We start from the raw sequence: 19,659 nt of genomic DNA on the forward strand, positions 1-19,659 counted from the left end.
ATGTGTGTGGAAAGCTGAAGCGCTCATTTACAAGTGGTTAACAATCAAACGCTTACACATGTGGAGTCACAAACACCCTTGCTGTACTGCCATCTTCCAGTCACTCTGTAGCCCAGCTCATACGGGAATTCCAGAAATCTGCGTGATCCACAAACACATGCTTTGAAAGTGCTGGATTACAGGTGTGCATCCCCATGCCTAGCTAATAGTTAATAACGTTCATAATACTTAATTACTCCTGGACTGTTGCTGTCTCCTTTCTCTTTCTCGATCCCCTTTCTCTCTTCCTCCATACCTTCTCCGCACCCTCCCACTGCACCTTCTTCCTCCACTTCCTTCCCCTTCGCCCAGATCATGTCGGAGACATCGCGTAACCCCGTGATCAAGGTTTGCTGCCTGGCTACGGGTCGCCTGGCCGACCTGCAGGGGCTGAGCGAGGGGTTGGAGCGTTGCCAGAAGAGCCTCAACGACTACCTCGACTCCAAGCGGAACGCCTTCCCCAGGTTCTTCTTCATCTCCGACGACGAGCTGCTGAGCATCCTGGGAAGCGGGGACCCTTCCTGTGTGCAGGAGCACATGATTAAGGTGCGTTGCATGTGTTTTGCGTGTTTTGACTCCGTTCGCTCAGGAAATCCTTCGCACATCCGATTAGCACGGTTGGCTACAAAGAAGTTCAACATACGTACATTTATACGTAACGTGTTTCTTGTGCAGATGTTCGACAATGTAGCATCGCTGACGCTGGAGGCTGGCGGCGCAGGTGGCGGCGTGCTCGCCACAGCCATGGTGTCGGCCGAAGGGGAACGTATGGAATTCCGGACACCGGTGGCGGCCGAGGGCCGCGTCGAGGACTGGATGACGGCCGTCCTGCACGAGATGCGGCGCACCAACCGGCTGCTCACCAAGCAGGCCGTCTTCAACTACTGCAAGGACTGTGGCAGGTCGGTGTGCCATTGCGTTACGCGCAAACGCGCCTTAAGGCACAGAAGGAGGGGGTCAGGCTCGTGATTGTTGTCCCAGGTGTACATCCACATGTGAACTACGACTTGAAAATAATTATGTTTGTTATTTTCTAGTTGTATGGTTCAGTGAATTGTCATGATTTGGTGTGCAGTTTCATTCAGTTACTTATGTTTGTTTGTCTATCTCGTTTGCGTTGATGTTTGTTTCTTCTGTCTCATTGTTATAGTCTTGTTAATGCCATTAGCCTCATCTCGTTGGGTGTACATTTTTACGTGAACAATTTGATGCAATTATTTTGAGCATAACACCCCATTTTAAACAATTAATTAATCAACAGGATTACTTTATTTTGATATTTACTTCGTAATTATATCCACATTTTTCCATCCCATTGTAATAATTCCATCACGCCATGCTGGCCGTGTACCAGGGTGGACTGGATGCTGCAGTACCAGGGCATGGTGGTGCTGGCCGGCTGCCAGGTGTGGTGGACCTGGGAGGTCGAGGATGCCTTCATCAAGGTCGTGGGCGGGGGCGGCAGTGCGGGTGGCGACAAGATGGCGGTCAAGGACCTGGCGGAGCGGCTGCACCTGCAGATCGACGAGCTCGTGACGCGCATCGCTCAGCCGCTGGAACGCAACGACCGCAAGAAGATCAACACAGTGCTCATCGTGGATGTGCACGCTCGCGACATCGTCGACGCCTTCGTCAGGGACAGGTGCTGCTCCTCGTCAAACGAGGGTCCCGTCGCTGCGTTTGAACTTCCTTTTAACTGAATGAGGCAATAGTCAATTGGTGCCGACATGTATGTATGTATCTTGAACTTCTTTCGCAACGGATGTAGACAACCGTGCTAATCAGAGGTGCGGGGGGTGAGATAGTATATTTATAAAAAAAGGGAATTGAATTCAAGCACGCAGTCTTCGGCTGTTGGTGTGAAATAAAAAATGACATTGGTTCATGTATTGGTATTTCTACTATTATTCGTTTCTGTCTGTCAGCAGAATTGTCAGCTTTTGTTTCCTTTTCTTTGAACACGTGGATTGGAGAGCATACAGGCGTTAGAGACATCATATTGACTGTTAAAGAAAAGTAAATATGAGCTTGGGCATGTCACGTCATTAGAAGTGTCATGATGCAGTGGCAACCAAAGGGAATGCACCCTAGATGATGCCCATGAGAGACGTGTCGTCGCAGAGAGACACGATGACACAGAGAGTGACAGACCAGGAGAAATCCCTCTGATAAGAGCATTGCAAGGACATGCATAGAGACTGCACGCATTATAGTGCACATGTGGCAAAATCCGCTTCTCAAATTAGCACGGTTGGCTATGTACGGTGCGAAAGAAGTTCAACATACATATGTACATACAAAATAGTACTATGATCAAAGTGTTTCTTTGTGCCTTATGTGTGGGACGTTGGGGTGAGTGCAGCATCATGGATGCGCGGGAGTTTGAGTGGGAGAGCCAGCTGCGCTTCTACTGGGAGCGCGAGGCTGACGAGCTCTCCGTGCGCCAGTGCACGGGCACCTTCGGCTACGGCTATGAGTACATGGGGCTCAACGGGCGGCTCGTCATCACGCCGCTCACCGACCGCATCTACCTCACCCTCACCCAGGTGAGCCGAGCTGCTGTCCGGGACGCGCGCAAAGCAGAGGGCCAGGGACAAATGTGAGGTGGCCGTTGGCGAGATGGCACCTGCGTAGGCAGCAGAGCGTATCGAGGACACGGTGACCGATGCCCTCCATCTTCCCCAATGTGGCGCGCTCCTCCTTGCTTTCTGCAGGCACTGTCCATGTTCCTGGGTGGGGCGCCAGCAGGCCCGGCGGGCACGGGAAAAACGGAAACCACCAAGGACTTGGCCAAGGCCCTGGGCCTGCTCTGTGTTGTGACCAACTGCGGCGAAGGCATGGACTACAAGGTAAGGCCGAACTTTCCCTGACAAAGCTCTGCGGTTTTTACCATGCAACCAAGATATGTTTTTACTAGATGAGCGAAAGCCCTGACCACTTTGCTCCCATTTGCTGGCGGTAGGCCATGGGAAAGATCTTTTCGGGCCTGGCCCAGTGCGGCGCCTGGGGCTGCTTCGACGAGTTCAACCGCATCGACGCGTCGGTGCTCTCGGTCATCTCGTCCCAGATCCAGACGATCCGCAATGCGCTCATCCACCACCTCAAGCGCTTCCAGGCGAGTGCGCGTGTTTACCTGGAATGGCCGGGACATCTGCGTTGCCGGGGTTTCTTCAAATTGTATTTCGTCACTAGAGTCGACGCGGATTTAACAGGAAGCGCGCGGCGTCTGCGCGAGCAGTTTGAGGGCTGTGAGATCGCGCTTGACTCGCGCGTGGGGATCTTCATCACGATGAATCCGGGCTACGCGGGACGCACGGAGCTGCCCGAGTCGGTGAAGGCTCTCTTCCGGCCCGTCGTGGTCATCGTGCCCGACATGCAGCAGATCTGCGAGATCATGCTCTTCTCAGAGGGATTTCTACTGGCCAAGGTGCGCGAGTTCTCACCGTATCTCTTCCCCTCTCTCTGTCTCTCTGTGTTTCTGTACAGCTGTTTGCCTCTGTCTTTTTATATCTGTCTGTCTACATTCGTTTGTCTGATTCAGCATCTCTTCATCTGTCCCTTCTGTATCTGTTTGTATGGTGGTGACCCTACCTGGAATGATCTGTAAGAGACCCACCATTTTGTTGACAAAAGTGGACGTCCATGGAAATTGTCCATAATAGATTTGAATTAATGTCATGCCCTGCATTAAAGTTTGTGTACCCGTCTGGCTGTATTTGTCAGGGTTGGACATGTTGCTCAGACAGGGACAGTTAACAATGAGAGCACATCGACTATTCGCATGGAATAAATGTTCTGAAAAAAAACGTTAAACATTCTTAGTATAAGTTCAGTTCTGATCGCTAATTCAGCTCACATTAAATATCCTATATCTTGTCGATACATAAATAGACTGTTATTAATGAGAAATAAATACATTAAAATCACCAAGTGACATAATAGTAATAAAAAAACCCACTTCTGAGGCATGAGTTAAGTGTGTTACCAGCGGTCCTCAAGAAAGCAACTTTAACATCATTAGATTCATTGACGAAACTTTAAACGTGTATTTGACGGCCCACGACACAAGCCTAGGTACACTGGTACCACATAAAATCCATTAGATTTTTTTTGTGTTCTGCCCATAACGTAACACCATCATTGCTGCCGCCGCCGCCAACCAACCAACACCACCACAGATGCTCGCGAAGAAGATGACGGTGTTGTACAAGCTGGCGCGCGAGCAGCTCTCCAAGCAGCACCACTACGACTTCGGCCTCCGCGCCCTCAAGTCCGTGCTCGTCATGGCCGGCGAGCTCAAGCGCGGTTCGCCCGACCTCAGCGAGGTGCGGCCAAACCCTCGCTACGCCGCTAGCGGACGCCCGACAAGGCACCCGTGACGCCCGGCTCCAAAGGCGGGGCTTAGTTTCAGCCGAAGTCGTCTGGGGCTGAACCCCGGAAAATGTTTCCCTACTTCCCTCCAACTTGTTGTGGGGAGGGCGGTGGGGGTGGTGGGGGGGGGTTCTGGGGATTTTGGGGGTTGGCGGGGGCTCCATGAGAAACTAAGTTCTTACCAATGGGGGGGGGGAGTGCTCCTAATCCGCAGTGCTGCTAGTTTGGCGTGCTGTGGAATACGCAGATACCTGCAGTGTGTAAATTACATGTATTTTAAATATGTATATTAATTTGTAATTGTAACTGGTATCTAAATTACACAGGCACACGGATAATTGGTAATTTGTAATTGTTCATTATCTACATAATATACTCCAATAATTTCTAGTTGAAGTGTTTTATTGTGCACGTGTAAATGCGTGCGTGCGTGCGTCTGTGCGTGCACATCCCTCTGCAGGACGTGGTGCTGATGCGTGCCCTGCGGGACATGAACCTGCCCAAGTTTGTGTTTGACGACGTTCCCCTCTTCCTGGGCCTCATCTCGGACCTCTTCCCGGGCCTAGACTGCCCGCGCGTGCGCTACCCTCAGTTCCACGACGCCGTGGAGGCCACGCTCAGCCCAGGGCGGATACTTGATGCTGTCCTCCCAGGCGAGCTGCTGCGGCCACACGGCTCACACAATGTCCTAATGACCTGTATGTGTGTGTGTGTATGTTGAACGTTTTTGTCACCAAATGTAGACAACCGGTGCTAATCTGAGTTGCCAGGGAAGGACAGCAAATTAAACACAAAAGCACTTCTAAATAAATTAGTTTGCAATCTAGATTTTAAAGTGCATAGCTCCAGTGGCTTCCTAATATGACATGGCCTTGTGTAGGGTCGGGGCGAGGCAGGGTCACGAGTCATGGGGCAGGGTCGTAAGTCACAACCGACTCTTGATGTTATGCTTGATAACGATATGCTTCTCTCACTCAAGTCGAGTTGTGATGTGCACCCATGTTGTCGTACGAGGGACTTGAGTACCACGAGGTGAGGACTATTTGCTCGGAAGTCAGCTATGGTTGTGCTACGTAAGAACTGGTTCTCGTCTTAGGAATGTGGAGTTTTCACCATAAACTTGAAGGATGACTGTGGAGACGTGTGTTTCCTGGCACTAGAAATACATCGGTGATGTTTTGATTTTGAATGCACGGTGCCAGTTCTGCACTCTAAAAGGCTGAACATTTCACCATTAGTGTCTATAATCCTCTGGTGGTTCTGCTGTTCGGTTCTCCACTGAAGGCCACCGTTGCTTCCCCCCGTGCCCCCCCACGCAGGTGGACAAGGTGGTGCAGATGTACGAGACCATGATGACTCGGCACACCACGATGGTGGTGGGGCCCACGGGTGGCGGCAAGTCCGTGGTCATCAACACTCTGTGCCAGGCTCAGACGAGGTGAGGGCCGACTGATGAAACCAGTGGTGGGGTTTCATCCAAATCTAAAAATAGCATGGAATTAAAGGGTTAAGCTTAGAAGTATGTTGTTATGTTGGTGATAAACGTAACAATAATATTACGCACCTCCGATTAGCACGGTTGGCTACGTACGGTGCGAAAGAAGTTCAACGTACATATGTACATAAAATAAAAATGTCCTTTGTCTATCCAGGAAAGACTGCCCGAGTTTCTAAAATATTTTTTCGGGAGGGTCGTGCATCGGGCTAATTGAACAACCGATGCCTGAGCTTCCCTCCCACGTGCCGCGTCTTGGCACACCTGCGCTGCCCTCTGTGCTTTCAGGCTGGGGTTGGTGACGAAGCTCTACGTGCTCAACCCCAAGGCCATGAGCGTGGTGGAGCTGTACGGCGTTCTCGACCCCAACACGCGGGACTGGACCGACGGCGTTCTCTCCAACATCTTTCGCGAGATCAACAAACCCACCGACAAGCAGGAGCGCAGGTCCGAGCTTGGCCTCGTCAGAATCGGGAAGCTCAGCAGAGTGGGGCCTGCAAGGTGGTTGGGTGGGCGACCACCGTAGGCGGAGTTTGAATTCTATATTTGGGGGGGGGGCGCGGGGGTTCGCATGTAATACATTTATTTTTCATCCTAATTGTAAACTACTGAAAATAAATTACGAAAGGTGTCCAGTTTGGGGGGGGGGGGGGCGATTTCCACCAGTGCCTTCCCCCAAACTCCCCCCATGGCGACCACTATGCTCCGGGCCTACATTGTGGGCAGCAGAGTGCAGTGCAGAGAAATCCATTTCTGCATTTTATATCTTTGCTCCCTGACTTCACCAACCCACACTGACGATCCAGCAGTGTATTAGAAATAAGTATAACCCGTAAAAACAAAGTTTTTCACTCTAAATCCTTTATATGCGTGGCGGCTAGAGTCCTCTCGTCCTCTGGCTTGAGATGGCTGCCACCTATGGGTCAGATGATTGTCTGCAGTATTAAACAATTGGTAATTAAATATTTAATTTGTTTTCCCTAAAGAGTGTAAAATTTTGGAAATTTTTTCACGAACATTAATTGTCTCGCACAACGAGTCTGTGTGCAAAATGTCAGCTCGATTGGATCACGGGAAGTGGGTTAAAAAACGACCGAAATGTTTGCACGGTCGTAAGCAAGCAAGTAAGCACGCAAGCAAGCAAGCAAGCACGCAAGCAAGCAAGCAAGCAAGCGAACTTAATATAAAGGATTTAAAAACGGGTTCTACATGTACATATACTTTACATTTAACGATTCAGTCCCTTGGCAGCAATTTAATAAATAATCCATTCTTGCGCGCACTATTGAGTGAACTCAATCGTGATCTTAATCGATGACGGGCGCTTCAAACTGCTCTGCCGCGTGTTCCTCCGCGCAGGTACATCCTGTTTGACGGCGACGTGGACGCCCTGTGGGTGGAGAACATGAACTCGGTGATGGACGACAACAAGCTGCTGACGCTCGCCAACGGGGAACGCATCCGCCTGCAGAACACGTGCGCGCTGCTCTTCGAGGTGAGGGAGGAGAGCGAGAGGACCCAGCCATCGCGGGCTCGCTCGGCCCGTCGGGATTGCTTGATATTAGAGCCACACCGGAGCCAGCTGATGTCAAACGTCTCATGTTTGCTGTGGACGTCTGCAGAGTAGCAGAGCTTGGTTGGCTTGGGACCTGGTACAATTTCTCCCCCTCTTCGTAGCTCAACACTGGGTCCCTCTGACTCGTGGCCCTCTGTGTAGTTCCTGACTTCGGGAGGACTTCATCCAGCAGTGGATCGATCATGCTTGGTGATGATGATGATTTTGATGTTAATGGACTCGTCAGCCCTGATTTCCTCCATTTTCTCTTCTTCCATCCAGGTGGGAGACCTGCAGTACGCATCTCCGGCCACCGTGTCACGTTGCGGCATGGTCTACGTGGACCCCAAGAACCTGGAGTACCAGCCATACTGGCAGCGGTGGCGCAACAGCCGCCCCGCCAAGGTACGCTTACATGCTGTGCGTGTGGCTATGTGTGTGTGTGTCTTTGTATGTGTGGTGTGGAGTGGTGGCACAGTGTGCGATTAGTGCATCGCACTACGAACCCGGCCGCCCGACTTCACTTCCCAGCCATGGTTTACAAAAGTGGCGAGCGACATCTCAACCGATCCCGGGCACCACCTTCACCAAGCATCGCTGAGCAAATCCCCCTCCCCACCCCCCCCCCTTGCGCCCTTTGCGCTTGACAGGACCAAGCGGAGCTGCAGCGGCTCTTTGAGAAGTACGTGCCGTCGTGCATGGAGATGATCGTGGACGGGGTGGTGGACGGCCGGCAAGGGGAGCCACTCAAGACCATCGTTCCCCAAACTGACCTCAACATGGTGTGTATGTGCCCACGGCGTCACCGCTCCCCTCCCCGGCTCTGTCGTGCCCTGTCCTTGCGTGATTGTCAGCCGTACGTGCACCTCCAGCCCTATGGTATCGGTCAGGGCTGGAGGGGGCTGAGCCATGTGTAGGGGGAGCGGGAGGCGATAGGGGGCAGTGGGCTCGCCTGGAATGCTCGGAAGCTAAGCAGTATTGAGTCTGGACAGCGTTTGAATGGTCGACCACGTTGCAGTCAACGGGTTGTTATAGGCTGCTGTGTTGTGGTCAGCAGTTGGTAGTGCAGCAAAATCCATTGTTGCACTGGTCTTTTATGATCCATTGTCTGTGCTCCCCCTTTACCAACCAGCACAGGGCAGCATGGTTCAGCACGGTCAAATGGCGGGAACTAAGACGAGGTCTGGCGTATTCCGGGCGACTCGGTCATAGGCCACAACAACAGCCAAACACCGTTACATCGTGAAACTCCACAATAACGACGATTCTCAATTGTGTTTGTGATAACGCTAAATCATCCCCTCCCCCCGCCCTCCACCCCCCGCCCCCCGCCCCACGCATCTCATGGTCCAGGTGAACCAGCTGTGCGCAATGCTCAACGCGGTACTGCACGAGGAGGAGGCGGAGGACGCGGCCGTGCTCGAGTGCCACTTCCTGGAGGCGCTCTACTGCTCGCTGGGCGCCACGCTGCTGGAGGGGGCGCGCGCTACCTTCGACTCGCACGTCAAGGGCCTCTCTGCTATGACCACCGTCGCCGACGACCTCAAGACCGGCGCCCAGCCCGGCGAGCTGCCCGGTGCCTTCCCGCGTGATTCACCTGTTTTAGCACCGAATTGATGCGGCGAAGCTGCCCCCCCTATAACGATGTGTTACAATAGCATGAAAGTGAGTGAGCGAATGGGTTGGAGGTCTATTGGGCGAGCGGGTCATGTGCAATAATTGGATGGGTGATTGAATGCGTGAGGTGAGCAGGTGGGTGAGTGAGCGAGCGAGTAAGTTGTTGAATCAGTGGGTGTGTGTGGGTTGGTTACTGAGTTGGTGAGTGAGTAGTTGAGTGGGTGGGAGTGTAAGTGAATAAGGGAGAGAGCGATTGAGAGAATGTTGAGTATATGGAAGAAGCGAGTGAGCGATTGCATGGACGGTGCGCGAGTGGATGGCGAGTGAGCGAGTAATTAAATGACTGTGCACCCTGCAGGCCAGTGCCCGACGCTGTTCGAGTACCACTTTGACAGAGAGAGTCAGAGCTGGGTTCCCTGGAGTCGCCTGGTTCCAGCCTACGTGTACGATGCACAAGTCCGCTTCTGCGACATCCTGGGTGGGTGTGCCGTTTTGCCATGCTGTGCATCGGCTTAGAGACACACTATACCCAGTCACCTGCTGCCCTCCTTTTTTCAAGGGTATCCGTGTGGCGATTGGTATTGTATTGGTCATAGGTGTTCGCTCAAGTTTGTAATGCTATACGGAGAATCTTTGTTTTTAGTGTATTGGTGCATGTACTTTAAGAAGATCTGGATAACCTGGGTTTGAATTCCAGCTAGAGATATCTTCCAGCTTAACCTTAAATTTGTACCTCGCGCAGTGTTTAAACATCACTATTGGAGGGACAAAGATAGCCCGGGCATTGTGCTGGGTAGACCATCCAATTGTGCGCTGTGCCGGCCTTCACAGGTGCTTGCTCATGGCACTTGCCCCAACAGTCTGTGAAGGCCATGCGGGGGATCTTCTTATTTTTTTATTTTTGTGTGTGTGGTATATTGGTTTATCACTGCCACTTAGTGGCGAATGGCAGTTGTTGTTGTTATATTGGTTTGTGTACTACGTTATGATCGTGGTGACTTTGGTTTCATTACCAGCCTTCATAGGTGCTCGCTAACAGCACTTACCGCAATAGCGTATCGTTTTAACGAGGAGATCTTTACGACTGCGCCCCCAAGTCCCCACGGTGGACACGGTGCGCACCAGCTGGCTGCTGGAGCAGATGGTGCGGACGCGTCGGCCCGTGTTGCTGGTGGGTGAGTCGGGCACCTCCAAGACAGCCACCACGCACAACTTCCTCAAGGGCCTCGACAGCGATACCACGGTGAGGCCGCTACCGCCACCCGTTGACATTTAAGTTTGGCGCCACGGTGGCGATATGTTAACTACCCTCGTCTGGTATTCAGGACGTCGTGGGTTCGATCCCGACCCTGACGCCTGCTGCTGTATATTTCGAGTTTGCGTGTCTCTCTCATCATCATCACGGTGGCTAGGAGATGTTGACTACTTTGCTTGGTATACAGGAGAGCGTAGGTTCGATCCTAACCCTGAGGCCTGTATATGTAGATTTTGCATGTTCTTCCCATGGTCGTGCAGATTTTTCCCCGGGTCCTCCGGTTTTTCCCTCCACATTTATAATCAACACGCTTTTAGAGTATTTTGCTGATTGAAGTTTCCACATTGTAAGCCACTTCGTTGAGCTATAATTTGTTGCCAGGTCGCTCCTGAAAAATACCTCTATAGCTAAGTGAGATTTACCTGATGAAGTAAAAAAAATAGTTTTTTTTTAAGTTCATCCAAGCCAGCGCTTGGTAAAACCTACAACATATTTGAATGGGAACGTCCAACCGTTTAAAATTGAGGATGTGTAATATTTTTTGAAAAATCTTATTTGTAAGGCGTATAATGCTTCTCTTGCATGATTTATTGTCTTGCTACAATTCGGGAGAGAGATCAAAATGTGTTTGCGTTGTGGCGAATATCGCGTCTCTCGTGGGTTGCCGGGGTTGATCACATGCGACGTATTGAAATCAGAAATGATAGCTGCGAATATAATTCGATGCGAAACGTATTTTGTGAGCGTAACAGTGTATTTTAATCGATAAATTACGGAATTATTGTATGCCGATTGTTTTCAAGCCGTATTTGGTGATATACTGCGTGGGTAGGGGTGCACAAGCGCAAAGAACAAATAACATCTCCGTCAATAACACCGTGTGAAAAATACGTAACAGGTAACATGGGCAATAGCCCTTCTTTATAGCACAGAAGAAAGGTAATTTGCTCAAAATGTTGCTAATGATATACCTTCCCTCTTAGAGCACTGTTATTGACGAATGTGTTAAGAAAAAAATCATTAGTTGGCCATGCCATGTCAAGGTTTTAGCAACTAATTTTCTGTGCAATTGATGATTGGTGTAGGTAAAACACAATGAAAGGATTTGTTAAGTTCTTCAAAAATACTCAACTCTGCTGTGAATAACTCACTTTAAAAAACATTACCCACAATTCAGCGGCTATCAGTGGCATTATTTAAGAGCTCTGGTCTCGTTCACCCATCGCTTCTCCACCAGCTGCTACTGCCCATCAACTTCTCGTCACGCACCTCCTCGCTCGACGTCCAGCGAAGCCTGGAGGCGAGCGTGGAGAAGAGGACCAAGGACACGTACGGCCCGCCGGTCGGAAAACGCCTGCTGATCTTCATGGACGACCTCAACATGCCGAGGGTGTGTGCCGATTGTTGTCAAGGAGCAAAAGCGGTCACGCAAACTCCGGCCATCCTCGCAGCAGCAGATTTGTGGCTAGTCATCGAACAAAGACCGTCACTGCATCGCGTGTTTTCTGGTGCAGGTGCACTTCTGCGGCCCCCGCACCTCCAATTAGCACGGTTGGCTATGTACGGTGCGAAAGAGGTTCAACATACAAACATACGTGTGTGTGTGCAGAACTGGCGTAAGCGTGGTTTCCATGGATCATGGTGCCTCGTCCCAGTACCTTGGCCCCCTGTCCATTGGGGCCTGGTGCAGTTGCATACTAGATAGCTACACAACCGATGTGGTGTTATGTACACTATTGTGCATGCTGTTGCATGTTTGTACAGTTGTGTACAGGTGTAACTACCTGTTTGGATTAGTACAGCATTCCCCCCTGTCGGTAAGCCTTCTCGCTTGCAGTGTGACTATATGAAGTAATACATGCAGCGATTAAACCGATATCGGCTGTAAAGCATTCTGGGAAATCCCATGATGTCCATTGTCGGATTGTACGTGTTTAACACCGTCAATGCAAAACAAGTCCTACTCCATGTTCATGTCACCCTCTCCGATGTAAACTGTGCCACCAGGTGGATGAGTATGGCACGCAGCAGCCGATAGCGCTGCTCAAGCTGCTGCTGGAGAGGGGCAGCCTGTACGACCGCGGCAAGGAGATGATCTGCAAGACACTCAGGGACCTTGGCTACGTTGCAGCCATGGGCAAGGCCGGGGGTGGCCGCAACCAGGTGGACCCTCGCTTCCTCTCGCTCTTCACGGTCTTCCACATCACCTTCCCGTCCGAGGAATCGCTCCATTACATCTACACCTCTATTCTACGTGGGCACACCCTGGTGAGGATCCATCATGCGTGTGTGAGTGCGTACGTGAGGGCGTGAGTGCGTGCTGCCTTTGCACTTTGCATGTAGATTGGCACAAGCGTTGTTGTGACGTCACCATCGCTCGATGGCGGATGGTGGCTGCTGTTGCGATGTCGTTTGTTGTAAGCTCGCCAACTCAACTATGGCAGAGCAGATAGGAGGCAGATTTGAGTTCTGCGGCATTGTTTGTGTTCCCATAGTGAATCTGGTGAGTTTTATTCCAACGCACGGCTAACATCGGTGATGAGTGATATCTAAACTAGTGCAGTCCTGAAAAGGGTACTTATTTTGTGTAAACAACAGCACTGGGGAGACAATGGCGGCCGGGCGTGGCAGAGACAACTCCTCCCCCTTGACAACCTTCTTGTGTTCATAGATGCCCACCAATAGCGCTTGCCCCAACAGCCTTGCCTTTGTCGGCGCAAGCTGCACGGGTGGATCTGTATCTGGCTGCGTGCGCGCGCTCGATTCTGTGGGCAGATGTTTTCGGAAGAGGTGCGAGCGGCGTGCGACCTTTTGACGTCCTGCACGCTGCAGCTGTACCACGCGGCCGTGAGCGAGCTACCCCCGACTCCGTCCAAGTTCCACTACATCTTCAACCTGCGAGACCTGTCCCGGATCTACCAGGGCCTCTGCCTCACCACACCTGAAAGGTTTGTTTTCGTTTGTTTGCTTGTTTATTTTGGCACATGTAAATACCCATTGAGAAATAATGCACATGTTCAATGGGGGAACAGGTTTACATGGCAGTAACCTGGTTAGAGCAAAAATATATATATTTTAAACAATTGTACATATCTCATGTTCACGTGCAGCGATGGGGAAAAAATACGATCACATTGTGCAAACGACTGGGGTAATGTATTTTGCTTGCGAATTACCAATGACATTGTGGCGTGCTATGTAGATAAAAATTACAAAAGTAATGCCCATCGCTGGTTAAATCACGCACGCCTTCTTGCTATTGTCTTGCGGGATCTCTGTACAGGGGAAGTGTCATCCCCCCCCCACCCCCACATCTTGTAAGCTCTCTCCTCTCCGTGTGGGAGCTGCAGGTTCACCACCGTTGGTCACATGGTGCGGCTGTGGAGGAACGAGTGCCTGCGTGTGTTCCACGACCGTCTCATCAACACCGACGACAAAATCCTGGTTCGGGCAGTGTTCCCCAAACGTTTATTTTCCTCCAAAGTGGCGTGTTCATAATCACCGCCTGTACGAGCATAACGGCGTTGATGATGATGAGTTTCATTTATTTCATGATGTGAATGATGCAGGGTGATCCATTTATACCCCGCTAAAATAACTAGGCAGAAGTTATAGAGACGATAAGCTCCAAGCTTCTGTGTGTTATTTATATTCTTTGGGTCTTTCGGTAAAGCCACGTAGACAGAAAAATATCACGACGTTTCGATCGCAACACAAGCAATCGTCATCAGGTGAAAAAAATATAGCGGGAGAGCTGCTGAGGCAGGATGTTATATAGGTTTGAGATGGGTGTAGCCCAAGGGTAAATGGGCGGGGCTAGAGATGAAATTTGCATGTAAATGTAAGATTGGAGAGCTGAGCCATACCTACGACGAAGCTGTGGGGGTGGCCATTGTATTGTGAGAGATTAGCATGTCAATGTAAGACCTGTGCAATACAACGTATTACGTCTTTCAACAAAGAGCTCTGTGAGATATGGAGCCATTACGTTTCACAATATTCATTCACCTGTTGAGATAAAGGTAAATGGTTCATGAGAAATCAGGTGGATATCGATGAAACGGACCCTGCTGTAGATGTAATGATGCAATGGCAGGAAGTATAATTATTGAACTGAATTAATCTTTAAAAAAAAAACTTTCCATGCTTTAACAATGAACCAGCGTAGTTGTTACAGAATTGGTGAGGCGTCTTTACACGTACAGATGTACTTTGAGTAAGTTGTGGTTTTGTGCAAAAGCTGAGCCGAGGAAAGAAACCGCGACGACCTTTGGCCGTTGACGTGCGTGACACCAGGTGGAGCGCCACGTGCGCCGTCTGCTGGAGGAGCACTTTCCGCACGATGTGGAAGTGACCATGCGAGACCCCATCCTCTTCGGCGATTACCGCTCGGCGCTGAGCCCCGGCGAGCCGCGCCTCTACGAGGACATCCAGGACTACGAGGCGGCACGTGCGCTCTTCCAGGTGTGAACGCCGGCGTGCACCTGGGGTTGCCTACCACATTCCTGTGCCGGGTTTCATCTGGCAAGGTGGTGTAGTGATTAACCCTTTCCCGTTCCGAGACGTCTGCAAGTTGCAGGGTGGGTCCCGTTCACTGCTGAATCTCGGAAAGCGCAAGGGGTTCAGCGTTAATTTTATTTTAGAGAGGCGTAGCGCCGTTGTTTTTAAAGACATTGTACTCATCGCAGAGAACTGCAGCGGCACGACCGCACTCTATGATAGCTAGCGCCAAACTGTGCCACACTCCCTCCCACGTGTCCTTCTTTGTCGGAGGCTCAGTAACGATAATGTTTTTTTATTAGTTTATCTTCTGGTTAAATAAGCACTTAACGAACCGCACCCCCAAGTGTTAACAATGGGCCCTCGAAGTCGAGCCCCCAGTCCAATGTTGTGCCTTTTCATAGCCTGGCGCCTGGGCCCTTGCAGCCGATCAGTCCCAGTGCAGTTCTCCCGCATTCACACTCAAAGGCTACGCCACCGTCTCACACCCCCCTCAACATCTGCCGATCGATACCCTTTGCCTACTTTCGTGTCGTCACAGGAAATCCTGGAGGAGTACAACAGCAGCGAGACGCCCATGAACCTGGTGCTGTTTGAGGACGCGTTGGAGCACGTGACGCGCGTCCACCGCACCCTGAGGATGGAGCGCGGCCACGCGCTGCTCGTCGGCGTTGGCGGCTCTGGCAAGCAGTCGCTCTCGCGCCTTGCTGCCTATGCCGCCGGCTGCCAGGTGAGCGCCGCCCACATCGCCGGCGCTGCGCCGTTCCGCTGCTAAATACGACACGCACGCTCAGTGAGCCTCGTAGGTCAACTCGTCGGGGTGAACTCGTCGGGGTGGCGTTCCTGCGTATCTCACTTCTCCCCTGTCCTCTGATAGTCTCTTGTTTCTAAGCTGAAAGTCCCGTTATTGCATGTGGCCAGCTGCTTTGATATTCATTCATTGTGTACTTTTCTTCTGTATCTAAGTCTGATGATATCTATTGTTGTGATATCTTGTTTCAATGCATCCTTCCATCTCACCCTCCAGCTCATCTTCGGTTGATAACTATTTGTCATTTTCCATCGAGGTAGATCGACGGTGGTGATAGGTGATGATTCGTCATGGTTTAAGGAGGTGAAAGATGCCACCTCAGGTCTTCTCATGCCAAATTATAGGAGCAGGTGGATCATTGTTGAATCGAGCGTCATACAAAATCTATGATGGTAATGTATGTATGTACGTTGAACCTCTTTTGCACCGTACTTAGCCAACCGTGCTAATTGGAGGTGCGGGCTAATCGGAGATGAAGCGGAGCTTACCACTATCAGGCTGTTACTATACACTGTGGCCTGTCACCTGGGAGAGGTTACAGTTTAGCTTTCAATTCTGCCATTTGCTAGAGAAGGCTCAGATAAAGCCACAGCTACATCCTATAAGTTGATGAAATAAACCAACTGCCTGTATCAACTGAAAAATCATGATTGGAGCTTATCGTCTTGTTAACTCGGAGCCGCGGAACTCCTCTGCTGGTGATCGGTGTTGATTGGCAGGTGTTTGAGATTACCCTGAGCCGAGGCTACAACGAGAGCAGCCTGCGGGACGACCTGAAGGCCCTGTACACACGCCTTGGCGTGGAGGGGAAGCCCACGGCCTTCCTCTTCACCGACGCCCACGTGGTCGAGGAGGGATTCCTAGAGCTCATCAACAACATGCTGACGGCCGGTCGGTGTCACTCGCGTGTGAACGCACGCGTGCACACACACGCACGTGCGCACACACATACGCGCATCCACACCCTGGCTGATGATGATGATATGGGAGTGACAATGACTTATGAATGTTTAGTATGAGTTTTACTGGTTGTACTCGTCTGCTGCATGTTTGTGTGTACGTGTTGGACACAGGTCGACTCAGCCTCAAATGAGTAGCCGGTGCATTGTGTAAACATCTGCACTGAGGAGACAAAAGCGGCTGGGTGTGGCGCTGGCCACGAACCCCCTCGTGTGCCACACCGGCCTTGATAGGCGGTCACTAACAAGCACTTGCCCCAACAGTCTGTTAAAGTTCTACACGGGTGGGATCTTCGTCATATTTGTCTTTACCCAGGCATAGTGCCGGCGCTGTTTCCGGACGACGAGAAGGAGGCTCTGATCGGGCAGGTGCGGGACGAGGCGGCGCGGGCCGGCTGTGGCCCCGCTCGCGAGAGCGTGTGGCACTATTTTGTGAGCAAGTGCGCCAGCAACCTGCACATCGTGCTCGCCATGTCTCCCGATGGGGACACGCTGAGGACGCGCTGCCGCAACTTCCCAGGTGCGGACGTGAAGGGAACCAGACGGCCATCCGTACGCACCTGTGTGCACGCACGTGTGGGCACGCACGTGTGGGCACGCACGTGTGGGCACGTACGGATGTATGCTTTCACACCGTGCATAGCCAACCGCGCTAATCGGAGGTGCAGGGAGAAGTACAACAAACTAAATACAAAAAGCATCTTTAAAGAAAATTTGTTTTCAATTTAGATTTAAAAGGGCATCGCTCCAGTGGCTTCCTATTATCAGAAGGAAGAGCATTCCAGACGGCTGCAGAAGCACATCTGAAAGTGCGATGCAGTGACCGTCTGTGTTTAGTGGCGGGCCAAAAACCACTTGCGGGGATGATGACCGGAGTCCACGTGTACGCGCACGCGGGTTCAGCCACCCATGCGCACGTGGGTTTTTTGTGAAAAATTGTTGACGGCTATGTTGGCAGGCTGGAGCTGTGGTGCAGCGGTTAGCGCACTTTATTCCCGACCTCGGATAACATTAGTGGCGAGCGATATCTGAACCGGTCGTGCAACAACACCACCTTTGTCAACCAACACTGACCAATGTGGCGAAATATGGTCAAATAACCCATCCACAGGGCTTCATTAAGCAGTGGGATTGATAACGTGCTGTAAAAAATCGCTTATCATTGTCATCGCGTTGTTGTTCAAAAAGTAATCTCTGACCACCATAGCCGGGTTATCAGCCAGAGTGTGGCTGTGGCGATGTGAGAAGATTAGTGCTGGATACAGTCACCTTTGCGAATGTGATTTGTAACTTTGATCATTACCTGTGTATCAATAGTTCAGTGTTGATGTACCATTTTATTGAGGGACTAATGCGTGGTGTTATCTTGGTGTGGTCTGAGACTGTGTTGTTTTTGTTTTTGCTGCCTCGCTCAATCTTGACGAATCGGACTAACAGAAATCATTTATTCTTTATTAATATGTAGTGACTTTCTTACCATTTTCTTTCTTTTGCACTCCTATCGTGTTTTTGTATTGTTTGCTGTTGTAACTTGCTGACCCTGTGTCCATACTGGACATTTGTGAAAAAAGAGCTTCAGAGATCGTCAGATTCCTCCAGTTTAAATGACGATTTTGATTCTGATTCTGACTTCGTCATGTTACCCACAGGGCTGGTGAACAACACATGCATCGACTGGTTCCTGCCGTGGCCCGAGCAGGCCTTGCTGGCCGTAGCGCAATCCTTCTTGGGTACGAGCACGCCGGGCTTGCGATGCGATGGCCACGACAGACTTTAGTTGTTTTAAACTGAAAATGGTTTCCGGCTCAAATGGCCCTCAGCTGCTGGTGACATTTGTGAGCCAGTTGTGGCAATTCCACATTGCTTTCGGCGGAGGTGAGTCTGTTCTCATGACACCCGACGTTCACGACACGATCGACATAGCACGGGAAGTTCCTCATCCAGCAGTGGTTGACAAAGAACAGTAAATTTTGTTTAATAAGCATTTAAAGCTCGGTTCGTAGGAATTATTTTAAAACATCAGGCAGTAGACCTCAACATAACTCAGCACATCCGGCCCTCATGTGTGTTTGTTCCCACGTACGTACGGTAAAGTCCTCGCTTAACGCGTGGTGTACACACTGTAACGCGTTTTCGCTACAACGCGGTTCTTCCATTCGGGAGCACTTTTCGCACAACACGGAATGCGCACCGTGACAACCCAACTCGCGACTGGTCGACGACGAACTACTTTCTTGAACTGCCCAGCTGAGCAGTGTGATACACTACGCGGAATGATACAGTAACGTGACGACGTACCCTCAGTTATTTGTTCCGCCATCTCACTGCGTGTGCGTAAATCGTATCTCGCCAAACTTTATTGTTATGTAATTTTGGGGGATTTTTTTTTGGCCTAACGCATCTTTCACTTCACGCGGCACTTTTCACAAACGCATCTACCGCGTTAAACGAGGACTTATTGTTTGTGCGCGTGTAACGTGTGTGTGTGTGCGCGTGTAACGTGTGTGTGTGTGCGCGTGTAACGTGTGTGTGTGTGCGCGTGCTCTGCAGGTGAGAACCCGATGATCCCCAGTGAGCACCGCGGCGCCGTGGTAAGCCACGTGGTGAGCGTCCACTGCTCGGTGGGTGATTTCAGCGTCCAGTTCCAGCGCAAGCTTCGACGCAGCAACTATGTGACGCCCAAGAACTACCTGGACTATCTGGCCACCTACACCCGGCTGCTGGAGGAGAAGGACTTGTACATCCTTGGTGAGTGGCCCATGATCCGGGCCGAAATGGGAGATGTCCCATCAATGGGTTCCTGCAGCCGGTCTAAACTACGTCCTAAGGAATGCTTATTAATGTGCTTACATTATTGGGCCTAACTTGAGATATATATTTCATATCCTCCACAAAGAGTATTTGTCACATGCCAAAAATACTGAAAGCCATATTTCTCAAGAGCTGTAAAAAAAAGATTTTCATTGTACAGACATTGGTGAATGGGTTGAGACCATCAATCAACTTGCTCCACTTGAGAACCCAGTTTAGTGACAGGTGACTGAAACTCAGATTGAA

The 19,659-nt window shown here is 50.8% G+C and overlaps 1 protein-coding gene across 1 annotated transcript in view; it reads left to right on the plus strand.

Moving 5' to 3' along the window:
• DNAH10 (dynein axonemal heavy chain 10) overlaps positions 1 to 19,659 on the plus strand; it is a 64,783-nt gene that overhangs the window by 20,740 nt on the left and 24,384 nt on the right. Inside the window, 27 exon segments of the mRNA XM_061561089.1 lie at positions 352 to 585; positions 715 to 941; positions 1,394 to 1,681; positions 2,402 to 2,585; positions 2,754 to 2,888; positions 3,002 to 3,154; positions 3,278 to 3,466; positions 4,218 to 4,364; positions 4,871 to 5,048; positions 5,719 to 5,848; positions 6,194 to 6,352; positions 7,265 to 7,400; positions 7,743 to 7,865; positions 8,111 to 8,242; positions 8,814 to 9,036; positions 9,436 to 9,555; positions 10,175 to 10,320; positions 11,570 to 11,722; positions 12,340 to 12,600; positions 13,108 to 13,280; positions 13,683 to 13,776; positions 14,629 to 14,796; positions 15,374 to 15,562; positions 16,363 to 16,534; positions 16,919 to 17,122; positions 18,252 to 18,332; positions 19,153 to 19,350. Of these exon segments, the coding sequence (XP_061417073.1) occupies positions 352 to 585; positions 715 to 941; positions 1,394 to 1,681; positions 2,402 to 2,585; positions 2,754 to 2,888; positions 3,002 to 3,154; positions 3,278 to 3,466; positions 4,218 to 4,364; positions 4,871 to 5,048; positions 5,719 to 5,848; positions 6,194 to 6,352; positions 7,265 to 7,400; positions 7,743 to 7,865; positions 8,111 to 8,242; positions 8,814 to 9,036; positions 9,436 to 9,555; positions 10,175 to 10,320; positions 11,570 to 11,722; positions 12,340 to 12,600; positions 13,108 to 13,280; positions 13,683 to 13,776; positions 14,629 to 14,796; positions 15,374 to 15,562; positions 16,363 to 16,534; positions 16,919 to 17,122; positions 18,252 to 18,332; positions 19,153 to 19,350 (4,597 nt within the window).

The sequence above is a fragment of the Lethenteron reissneri genome, chromosome 27, assembly GCF_015708825.2.
Source record: "Lethenteron reissneri isolate LAM-NWPU_2019-01 chromosome 27, ASM1570882v1, whole genome shotgun sequence".
Lineage (NCBI taxonomy): Eukaryota > Metazoa > Chordata > Hyperoartia > Petromyzontiformes > Petromyzontidae > Lethenteron > Lethenteron reissneri.